The following is an 11,692-nucleotide window of genomic DNA, read 5'->3' on the forward strand; positions in this document are numbered from 1 at the left end:
GGGGAGGGGGCGGGCCTGAGGCTTGGGAGATTAGTCATATGGCTACCTATGAAGGGGAGGACCTTTTAGGTTCCCTCAAGGCTGAGGGGGGTCAGTTCCTACCGCTCAGGAGAGTCTGGGAGAATCAGTGGTGGTCCCTGGCCCAGCTCAGCACTGAGTTCCCTGCTTTCTTTCATGGGATGAGGAGTGAGAGAGAGCGGACCCTAGGGATCTTATGCTGCATCAGGAACAATGACAGTCATGCTTACTCTCAGGTAATTCTATGAGTGTGATGGGCTTGTCTGATGGATGCTGCCTGAAGCAGGGGCCTCGGGCTGGGTTTAGAGGTGGCCAGCTTCTGCAGATGACCACCAAGGCTGCAAGAGTGGACCTAGCTTCTTGATGGGCTGTGCTGTGCAGTAGGGAGGTCCGGGAGGTAGGACTGGGTATCCCAGGCCCCAGTTGCAGGAACACAAAGGAAGGGGCAACCGGTCAGGTTGCATCTGAGGCTCAGCTGCCATGTGCTAAGTCCCAGAGGACCAAAGCGCCCTGTGTGTTCTTAAGAGTCCCTTTACACCCCTGTGCGTGTGTCCGGATGTCTGGCTCTTTACACCCTGTACACACCTGTGTACACCCTGTGTGCACATGCGTTCACATGTCTGGTGTTTACCAACCTGTGTGCATGCATGCCTGTTTGCGTGCAGAACACCTGTGCAGGCCTCTGGGTGCACACTGCCTCACGCACGTGCTTTTGTGCACACGTCTTCAGGGCACAAGGATGTTCAAGCCCCATGGGTTGGTGTGTGTGTGGAGGTTCCCCGACCTGCTCTAAGTGGAGGAGGGCAGGCCAATTATAGTGAGCCCCCACCTCCCCTCCACTGAGCTGCAGCCACGGCCTGAATTTTTCAGCCTGCTTAAAAATAATTGGGGGCAGCGGGGGGATTGGATGTCACTCATCATCAGCTGCTGGCCTTGCTGGTGCTGCAGCAGGCTGGGGAGGCTGAGCAGTTCAGGACTGGCCTGATGGGAGGCAGGGGAGACCAGGGCTCTGGTCCCTGGTTCAGCCAGCTGCTGGCCTTGCTGGTGCTGCAGCAGGCTGGGGAGGCTGAGCAGTTCAGAACTGGCCTGATGGGAGGCAGGGGAGACCAGGGCTCTGGTCCCTGGTTCAGCTCTGGGGTGGAGGGAGAGGTGGGAATGGGAGTGGTCAGGAATGGGGTGGTGGGGACACACACAGCCCCTGCTCTGGCTTCTGCTGAGCAATGCCAGGCAGACCTTTGGAGGAGACAGCTCCTTTTGGGGGAATGGGGCTGTGATGAGTCCCACACACACCCATACCCTGTGGTTGGGAAGGGTTGGGGGGCCTGCTGTGGCCAGGGCTTGGGCCTGACTTAGAGGTGTAGCATATGGTCTCTTGGGTAGAGAGCAGCCCTATGACTGCTGAACAGGTATTGGAATTCTGGGTCCCAATTCCTGATCCCCCTCTCCCGCTATCCCAGTCATTGCTTAGCCTCCTGAATAGACAAGAGGAAACCTGTCCCCAGGGAGCAGCTGTGCCTTGGGACAATCCAGCCACACCTGTGAATTATTCTTCTGTTTGTAATTTAGTTCCTAGAGCTAATAGCTTGTCCATCGATCCGAGAGTCCTGACTGGCGAGAGAGGGTGGAGCCCAGGGAGGCGAGGGGTGGGGATAGAGCCACCTGGGCTGGGCCCTGAGGTGCAGCGTCCAGTTCCAGCCAGACCACTGGAGCTGTGCAATCTTGAGTGTGACTTCCCCTCGTGGAGCCTAGTCCTTTCTCGTCTTGGGACAGCCAGGCAGGGGCATGGAGGTGGGAGGGGGAGAGGGAGTGTGGCTGGCTCGGGGCAGGGCTGGAAGTAGAGCTGAGCCAGACCAGGGGCTGGGCACTGCCCTGTGGACCGCTGGGGTGGAGGCTGGGCAGGTTGTGGGTTGTGGCCTCATACTGGGAGGGCACCTGCAGATCACCTCCTACCCAGACTCCTGGCTCACTCTGGCCTGTGTGTGTGGTGTGTGCATGTGTGTGTGACACCCTGAGTATCACACATACCGGCCGGGAGTTCAGCTTAGCACCGACCCTGTGAGGGGCTGTAGAGAGGACTACTACTCTGTGGTCCCTGCTCTTCGGAGCTTGAAGACTCATGAGATGAACAAGGTGGCCCTGGGGACATAGCAAGGGCTAGAGTCGTGGTGGCGTAGTGGGCTACTAACTGCAGGATCAACAGTTCGAAACCACCCACAGCCTGGTGAGAGATGAGGCTTTCTGCCCCTGTGAAGAGCTACCATCTCGGAAACCCATAGGGGCAGTTCTCCCGTGTCCTCTAGGGTCGCTGTAGGTCAGCGTGAACTTGAAGGCAGTGAAAAGATCAGGAGAGGATGGTTAAGGGTTGGACTTGGAAGCAGAAGGTTGCAGGCTCATGCCCACCTGAGGCACCCTAGAAGATAGCATGCAAACCCTGGGGAAATGTTCCACCCTGCCCCCTGGGGCTCCTGTGGTTTGGAATCTACCTGAAGACACAACTAACTACAATGCAACTCAAACAGTGAAACTGCAAAAGGACGGGGCAGGCTGAGGGTGGTGGGGTGGTGGTGGGGAGGCAGCACAATGCCTGACTTTCTCCGATTTCACTAGGGGGGGTGAGGATTCCTGTGAGGTAGAGCTCAGACCTTCCTCTACCCATTTTCCTCCTTGGCCAATTCTAACACCCACCCGCCCTCCGACAGCACTCTGTTTCTCCGCTGGCTTCAGTAATTCTTTGCAGGGGCCACACGGAATGCACAGACCACACTCACGATTCTGGGTTTTATTAAGGAAGTTAACAGGTTACAAATTCAAGATCAGAAATGCTTGGGACACAGTTCTTCAGTCAGGACGGTGTCTTCCCAGCCATGCCAGCACACAGGCCTCTATTTAGTCCCAGGCCTCTTGGCCACACAGCCTCTTGGCCTCTGCCCTGCTCTGGCAATGTTCCAAAGCTCTTGAAAGGCTGGTGATAAGTGTCCAAAGGCGCTCGGCTCTAGCTCCGTGGGTCAGCAAACTTAGCTCTCCAATTAAGTGCCTGCAGACATCCCACTCTGCAAGCAAGCCTCCTGCCCCAAAGAGCTTTACTTGCTCCATGGGCCCATGGCTCTGTCTTGTGCTCTGGCTCTTGGATCTGTTGCTGCTTCTGTGCCTCGCAGGGGCTGTGGGAATTAACAGGGACTAGGTCTTGGTGGTCTCACTGGAGCTGAGCCGGGAGTTGGAGGATAACCCCATGTGGGCAGGAAGGGAAGGAGATTATTGACCCTTGCTTTGCAGATGAGAAAACTGATTCCTATGAGGGTCTCCCAGCTAGGTGACAGCCAGTTGAGTGGGAGCCCCGGGCCCTCCCTTGTTTCCACCAGGCGCTCCACAGCACTAGTCACAGATGTTCCTTCCCACCGTAGCCCCCTCCCCTGGGCATTGCCTGGGTTGTGCACAGTCCCTGGCATGCTGACGGTACCCCACCCCTTTCTCTCCCACTGAGCAAAGCAAGTGAGTGCCAGTGACATTGTTCTGGGAATAACCTTGGGTTGCTTTGATTTATAAAAAAGCAAATCATCGTCAAACACTGCCACTTTGACAATTACTGCTGGGTTGGGCCTGCCACACCTCACAGCTGTCACGACATCCTGGGATGGAGAGCAACAGTTAGGGAGACTGAAGGTGGGGGGGATGGTTCGGGGGCTGGACCTGATGTCAGGTGGAGACTCTTGTGCTTGATGGGGGAATAGTGATGACAACTCCTCTTTCTGGAAGGTTCTCTGAGGAACCCTTTTTTCCCCTCACGAATCTCCCTGAGTCCTGCTATCAAACCTGTGTGATAGGTACTATCAACAATCCATTTTACAGGCGAGGAAACTCAGGGGCGGAAAGGCCCAGGCCCTTGTTCTAAGGGCACACAGGGGGGACTTAACAAGAACATGGTCTTAACCATGAGACTTACCAGCTACCACTAGCCACAGGAGGCAGGAAGTTCAGAGGCAGGGTAGCCCACTGACCACTGTCTCTCTCCACAGGGCAAGGGACATAGGATGACCCCAGCCTGTCCCCTCTTACTGTCTGTGATTCTGTCCCTGCGCCTGGCCGCTGCCTTCGACCCCGCCCCCAGTGCCTGCTCTGCCCTGGCCTCAGGCGTGCTCTACGGGGCCTTCTCGCTGCAGGACCTCTTTCCGACCATCGCCTCGGGCTGCTCCTGGACCCTGGAGAACCCCGACCCCACCAAGTACTCCCTCTACCTGCGCTTCAACCGCCAGGAGCAGGTGTGCACCCACTTTGCCCCCCGCCTGCTGCCCCTGGACCACTACCTGGTCAACTTTACCTGTCTGCGGACGCGCTCAGAGGAGGCAGCAGGCCAGGCAGAGGCAGAGGTGGGGCGACTGGAAGAGGAGAAGGAGGAGGAGGAGGCGGAGGAAGCAGCGGGCTTGGAGCTGTGCGGTGGCTCGGGCCCCTTCACCTTCCTGCACTTCGACAAGAACTTCGTGCAACTCTGCCTGTCCGCAGAGCCCTCCGAGGCCCCCCGCCTGCTCGCACCCACCGCCCTGGCCTTCCGCTTTGTGGAGGTCTTGCTCATCAACAACAACAACTCCAGCCAGTTCACCTGCGGTGTGCTCTGCCGCTGGACAGAGGAGTGCGGCCGGGCTGCGGGCCGGGCCTGTGGCTTCGCCCAGCCTGGCTGCAGCTGCCCTGGAGAGGCGGCCGCCGCCCCTGCCGCCACCACACCGTCAGGTCCTCTTGCTGCCCATACCCTGTCCAATGTCCTGGTGCCCGGGGGCCCCACCCCGCCCGCCGAGGCCGACTTGCACTCCGGGAGCAACAATGACCTGTTCACAACCGAGATGAGATATGGTGAGTCTGGGCCTCGGGTCTGGGGGACGGCTGGGGCCCATGCCCGGACCATTCACGGATGTCCCTTGGTGTCCTGCCTTGTTAGGACGCCGAGGTCACTGAGACCTTGGGACCACCAAGGTCTCTTGCTCTTGGTTCGGTTGGAGAATAGGGTGCCGATGAGGTAATGCCTGGTGAGCAGCAGACCCCTTAGCTGGGCCGTCAGAGAGGCTTCCTGCGCAGGGTTTGGGAAGACCCGCTCGTGTAAGTGGGCCGAGACCAAGGAGAGGGGCAGTGAGGGCGTCTCGGGCACAGGAAGCAGTGTGCACACAGCCCACAGCTAGAGGGACCGCGAAGCTTGGCAGCCCTGGCAGTGCGTGCCACCCCAGAGCTTGCCTGGATGCTGGAGGAGGCATCTGGCTGCAGGGCCTATCCCTGTGCACACGGGTCAGTGATCCTTGGCAGTGGCCCAGGGTCAGGGCAAAGGAGGGCCAGGGAGAATGTGCCTGAGTGAAGACGCCGGCGTGCTGGGGCAGCTTTGGAGGGCTGGGCTGGCTCCACTCCCAGCGTCCCTTGTCCTCCTCCCCCTTGGGGCCCACGTCTTCTGGGACCAAGGCCACCAGCTGCTAGCGCTTCCTGCTGACTGCGCAAAAGCTCTGCGAGCCCTTGAGTCCTGCCTGCTCCTGCTCCCACCCCAGCCCTCCTGAGCCACAGTGCCCTCCCCTGCCGCCCTACCCATGCTCCTTCCTGCAGCTTCAAGGCCCTGAGACCCTCTGTGGCAGCCCAGGGGGTCTCCTGAGCAGTGCAGAGGCCAGGGACCAGCCAAGTGGCCTGGAAGGGAGCAGGGGCTGAGGACATGGGAGGGAGGGAGGCCTGGTGTCTGGTCCCTAACTCTGGTACTGACAGGTGGACCCCTCTCCTCTTGGGGCCTCTGTTTCCCCACTTGGATGGCGGACTGCAGAAGGCGGGAGAGGGGCCCGGCACTCAGAGGTGGCAGGGCCCGAGGAGGGCGGAGGGAATGAAGGGAGCGCGCAGCCCCTCCTGCTCCTCTCTGTTTAGCAGGCCAGTGTCCTTGAGTTGGGCACGACCTTTGGCCGTCACCTCCAGTGGGTTCCTTGAATTCTTTGGGACATCAGTTTCTTCCTCTGTAAAATGGACGGGTATTTCTTTGGTTTAATTCGAGCGGATGGTTGTCATGGCAACTAGTGCTCTGGGAAGGTGGGGGCTCAGCCTTCCCCTGGCCCCTCACCCCCACCCCCAGATAGCTGGCAGTGTGCTCCATCCATGGCAAGTTCCTAATGGCCCTGCTCTGGCTTCTCCCCCAGGCCAGGTTGGCCTCTGACAGTGGTCAATGAAGCCATCCCTGTGACAGCTAGGCCGAGGGCAGGTTACGGGCCCTGGAGGCTGGCCTGGGATTTAGTGCCTACAGGAAGAAATTGAATTTCGCTTCTTTGTCGAACATCAGCGGAGAGCGTCCCGCATATATCAGGAGGTTTATGGTTCTTCCTGCCTGGCGGCCACTGCCTACAACTCCACAGGAGCCTCCCTCTTGGGGCTCGGTGGAAGGCGGGCTCTTTTGTTGAGCTCTCCCCATGGTCCCTCGGCCCACTGGCCCGCAATGGATGGAGCCAGGCTCTGCCCTCCTGGGCGGGCACCATCTGGGCAGGCTGCCATGTGGAGCACAGAGCCAGGAGCAGCCAGCTGGGCTGAGTGGAAGCCGGAAGCAAGAGTTGGTTGGTAGCCGAGGTATCTTCTGGGGTCAGTGAGGTCCAGCGATGAGACGGCACCCCAACTGGGCATCCCCACCACCCTGAGTACCTCCACAGGAGCCCCTGGGGTTGGAGAGGCGTGAAGATTGAACTCCTGATTGTCTCTGGGCACAAGGCCTGGTATCATCTCTGAGCAGGGAGCCCTGAACTGGAACTCTTAAGTGCCTTGCCCCTTGTCCTACTTGGCATGTCTCAAGGCCTTGCCGTGGGGTTGCCCTGCAGGGAGGGCCCCTTGGGGGAACAGCATGGGGTGATGTGGCATCCACTGTGGGCTCATGTGGCTCAGTGGGGCCCAAAGTCATTCTGGCCTGTCCCCTCCCTCTCCCACGCCTCCACACCTTTCTTGCTGCCCAACCTCACTGGGCGGATTGGTGCTGAGCACGTAGCTTGTGCCATGTGGCAGGAGTGCCCGAGGGCTGGTGGCCTTGTCAGGGCCCAGAGCACCCTGTTACCAAACCCTTGGCCTTGCCTCTGCCCCCTCACCTCTCTACCAGGACCAGCTGGCCACAGGTACCAGCTGCAGGAGGATAGGCTGGCACCCAGAGCTGCCAGACTGAGAGCCAGATTCTTGGGGACAGAGGTGAGCAGGAGTGAGACTCCATTCCCTCCCTCTGCCAGACACTGGGGTCAGGTGGGGTGCACACTTTCTCCAGGACTTCCTGTGTCGGATCAGCTGTGAGGCCACTCCGGGGGCATTGGGGGGTGGCAGGGCTGGCTTGGTGCTGGAAAAGCGGCTGGGATGGGCGCTGGTGGGCAGTGAAGGGGCAGTGGTGCCTGGGCCCGACTCGGTGTCGAGTGCGCTTGACAAGAGGGTACAGGCGCCTGTTAATTTCACGCAAACTGCCTTTGATAGATCTCTTGTTATTTTTGGTGAGTTGAGCCATAAATTTGTGCCATCTTGCTGCCGCAATCTGTTAAGTGGGGGGAGAGGAAGAAAAGGAAGGCAGGCAGGAAGCAGCTCGGCAGCGGAGGATTGGCACCGAGGATGCTGTGCCGGGGCAGTTGGCTGGGCCCACGAGGGAGGGCCAGCTGCACAGCCCAGCTCCCAGGGGCCAGCCTGTCCACTGACCCAAAGAGAGGATGGCCAGGCAGAGAGACACTGGGGAGAAGCCCCTTTCCTTCTCCTTTCCACCGGACCACGGTCCCACCTTTGGGTCCCACCTACTGGCTCATCTCCATTCAGGCTCCTTTCTGCGGCCATAGCCACCAGTTGAGCCTGGCGTCTCCTGAGTGTCAGGCCTGGGTGGCAGGAGGGTTCAAAGCTTGGCTCTACCACTGCTCTGGTGTAGCTTGAACAAAGTCCTATCCCTCTTCGGGGCCTGAGAACCCCAATTCTCGGTGGGTCACTTGCCTGATTCAGCTCCTGGGGCTTCCCACTGCTTACCATGCTCCTCAGCCTGGCGGTCAAGGCCCATCCTGGACCCGGCTGTGCCTCCTTCTCAGCCCCCCCTTTCAATACTGCCCTTACTTCAGGCCTCCCTGCCTTTGCTTGGCCTGTGCCCCTCACTTGTGTCCTTGGTTAGCTGGCACTTCCATCTTTTCAATCACAGCCCAGACCCAGTCCACTCTAGGAGGTGACCTCTGACCTGCCCAACCTGGTCCCAAGCTGGACCTCCCTCCTCTGCTGCTCACTCAGGCTAGTCTGGTCTGTGGGCAGGAAATAAAGTCCTACCTGCCTGTTTGGGGCTCAGACAGAGCCTGTCTTGGTGGGGCAGGGGAGACCTAGCAGGTGCTGTGGTGTCTTCTCAAAGGCCTTCCAGCCAGAGCACCGCTGAGTATCCTCTGTAGCTTTGGCCTGGAGCTCTGGACAGAGGAGGATGGAGCACAGTTTCCCCCGGATATCCTCAGCCAGACTGTTTCTGCATGTTCATGGTTTGTAGGGTGAGATGATGCCGGGTCTCTGACCCAAGATGGACTGGTGGCGGTGTGTGTGTGTGCGCAGAGTTGGCCAAGGCTACAGACTGAAGTCACCAGCCCCTGGTTCAGTTCCTGACCCCGATACCTAGGTGGCTGTGGGCAAGTTGCTTCGCCCTATTTTCTGATCTGTCTGATGGGGCTGAGGCACGACAGTTCTGTGGTAGAATTCTTGCCTTTCATGCCAGAGACCTAGGTTTGCTTTCTGGCCAGTGCACCTCATGTGCACCCCCCCTCTATCAGTGGAGAGATGTATGCTGCTCCGAGGTCAGTGGAACGGCCACACCAAGGTGGACTAGGGAGAAAGGCCTGGCGAGCTCCTTCTGAAGATTAGCCACTGACAACCCTGCGGATGAAAAGAACAAAGCCGTAAGCCTCACGCTTCCCAGTATCAGCACACGCTGTACTGTTAGTTCTGACCCACGTGGACCCGATTCATAACAGGATGCAGCACTGCCCATTCCTGCAGCATCCTCACCATTGTTTTTTGGCCTGAGCCCATTGTTGCAGCCACTGTGTCAATCCGTCTTCTTCAGGGCCTTCCTCTTTCTCACTGCGCCTCTGTTTTACCAGCATGATGTCCCTTTCCAGGGACTGGCCTCTCCCGGCAACATGTCCCAAGTTTGTAAGACCAAAGTTTTGCCAGCCCTGCCTCTCTAGAACACTCTGTCCGTACTTCTTTCAAGATAGATTTGTTTTCCCTGTTGACAGCCATGGTCCTTTCAGCCTTCTTCACCAGCACCTCCGTTCAAGCGCACCGAGCAGGATTCTTCTTTGGGCTTCCTGTTCGGTGTCCAACTTCCCCATGCAGTGGGACATATCGTGGCCTGGGTCAGGTGCACCTCAGTCCTCAAAGTAGCATCCCTGTTTTCGACCCAATAACGAGGTCTGTGCACAGATGGACCCAGTGCAGAGCATTGTTTGATCTCTTGACTGCTGCTTCCTTGAGTCTTGATTGTGGATCCAAGCAAGACGGAACCCTTGCAATGTTGATCATTTCTCCACTTAGCGTGATGTGACCTAATGGTCCGGTGGTGAGGATTTGGTCCCATACTATACACCCACCAGCATCACAGCCACTGGTATCTAACAGACATATGGGTTTGTGGGATGGAATTCAGACTTCAGAATTAAACCCAGTCACGTATGGGCAACTGATTTTCAACAAGGCATCAAAGGTCATTTAAGAGGGGGCAAAAACGGTCTCTTGAATCATTGGTGCTGGCACACCCAGAAAAGTGAAGCAGGACCCATACCTCACACCACACACAAAAATGGATTAAAGACCTAAGGGTTAAATCCAAACCGCAAAATTCCTGGAAGACAACATATGGAGTAAACAATCGGATCTCATCGTTGGCAAAAAGAGGATAGCAAACATGACAACAAATACATCCAGAGAGGAAGACAAGACAGATACATGGGACTTCATAAGAATTAAAAACTTATGCTCATGAAGAGACTTTATTGAAAGAATGAGTTGGCAATCTGCAGACTGGGCCTAAGTCTTCAGGACAGTTTATCCAATATGAGTCCAATCTCTCAAATCCATAGAAACACTTCAACAACGCAGCAGTGAAGAGACAAACCAATTACCAAATGGGCAAAGGACGTTCACCAAGCCTTCACCAAAGAGGGCATCCCAGCAACCAGCAAACGTGAAGCAACAAGATGGTCACAGTTTTCAGCCATTGGCCCGTGCCACGGAGTTGATTCAGACTCACAGGGACCCTGTGGCTGGAGTCCAGTCGCCCCACAAGGTATGGAAGGCTGTGAGTCTGCACGGGAGCAAAAAATGCCTTATCTTTCCCACAAAGAGTGGCTGGTGGGTTTGAACTGCCGACCGTGTACACCAAAACTACAGTGATCTTACACTGGCTGAAATGGCACTGATTAAACAAAACAAAAAATTGACAACAAATGTTGGTGATGATGTGGGGTCATGGAATGTTGCTGGTGGGATTGTACAATGTTAAAACCACTACACTAGATGGGATGGCACTTTCTCCAGAAACGAGGAAGAGAACGACTCTGTGATACAACAAGGAGCCCCAGTGGCACAGAGGGTGGAGCATTATTAGGCTGCTGACTGCAAGGTCAGCGGGTTGAGCCCACCATTTGTTGGGAGAAAGTCTGGGCAGTTTGCTTTTCTAACGATGGACAGCATCAGAAACCCTACGGAGCCGCCCCGCTCTGCTGCGTAGGCTCTGAGTCAGCACAGACTCGATGGAAGTGGGTTTGGTTTATGATCCAACAACAAGGTATATATCCTGGAGACCGAAAAATAATGACCCAAACAGACACATGCACACTCGGGTTCCTTGTTGCTTTGTTCATAATAGCAAATGAAGCCACCGAGGTGCCCATCGCTGTAGATGGGTCAGCAGACCATAGTACGTAGGCAAGGACTTCAAAGTGTTCATGGAAACGTGGAATTAAAAGGAAATAGAATTTTTCCCTGCAATTTTTGAAGTCCCCTCCTATGTGCAGTGGAATGCTGCATACCCACAAGGAACAATGATGAGCTTGTGAAACGCAGTATAACTTGGATGGGCCCAGAGGGCACGAAGCTAAGTGAAATACGTCAAGCATGGAAGGACAGATATTGGATGAAGGCAAGAACTTTACAGGAAGACAAGAATAGAGGACTACAGAGAGACCAGTGTTTGTTGGTGGTTACCGGGAAGGGGGTGGGGGCAGAGAAAGCATGAGTTCTACCCTTCAGACGAGTTCTTTTTGGCGGTGGGAGAAGTGATCCCGATTGCGGATGTGGTCAGCACAGCACAACCGAAGTAAACATGAGTGGTTGAGCACATCTGGATGGGTGTAGGCAGACTGGTATACAGGATAAGCACAGATGTATACAGAGGTGAGAACAGAGGTAGATATCTATAATCCCCCACCAGGAAACCAGCCAACTCAAATGCACCACCCTGAGTTGATTCAGACTCATAAGGACTCCGCAGGCGAGAGTGGAGCTGCCCCTTGGGGTTTCTGAGACGGAATCTTTCTAGGAGCAGGCAGCCTCATCTTTCTTTCGAGGAACAGCTGGTGGGTTTGAACTGCTGTCTGTGTGTGACCTGCTAGGCTCCCAGAGCTCTTTAGGTACACACACATACGGATATGTGGATGCAGGCCCCTAGGTATTCATTGAAGACACAAATGTGGAT

The 11,692-nt window shown here is 56.5% G+C and overlaps 1 protein-coding gene across 4 annotated transcripts in view; it reads left to right on the plus strand.

Annotated features, from left to right (window-relative positions):
• The window catches only part of ADGRB2 (adhesion G protein-coupled receptor B2), a 44,650-nt gene that overhangs the window by 3,904 nt on the left and 29,054 nt on the right, over positions 1 to 11,692 (plus strand). For all 4 annotated transcript variants that reach the window (XM_030887946.2, XM_045299020.1, XM_045299021.1 and 1 more), the window contains exon 2: positions 4,032 to 4,860. In XM_030887946.2, the coding sequence (XP_030743806.1) occupies positions 4,047 to 4,860 (814 nt within the window). In that variant the 5' untranslated portion in view covers positions 4,032 to 4,046. The remainder of the gene's footprint in view (positions 1 to 4,031; positions 4,861 to 11,692) is intronic.

Source organism: Echinops telfairi, unplaced genomic scaffold, assembly GCF_000313985.2.
Source record: "Echinops telfairi isolate 266 unplaced genomic scaffold, ASM31398v2 ScPeMD7_7457;HRSCAF=8495, whole genome shotgun sequence".
NCBI classification, from domain to species: Eukaryota; Metazoa; Chordata; class Mammalia; order Afrosoricida; family Tenrecidae; genus Echinops; species Echinops telfairi.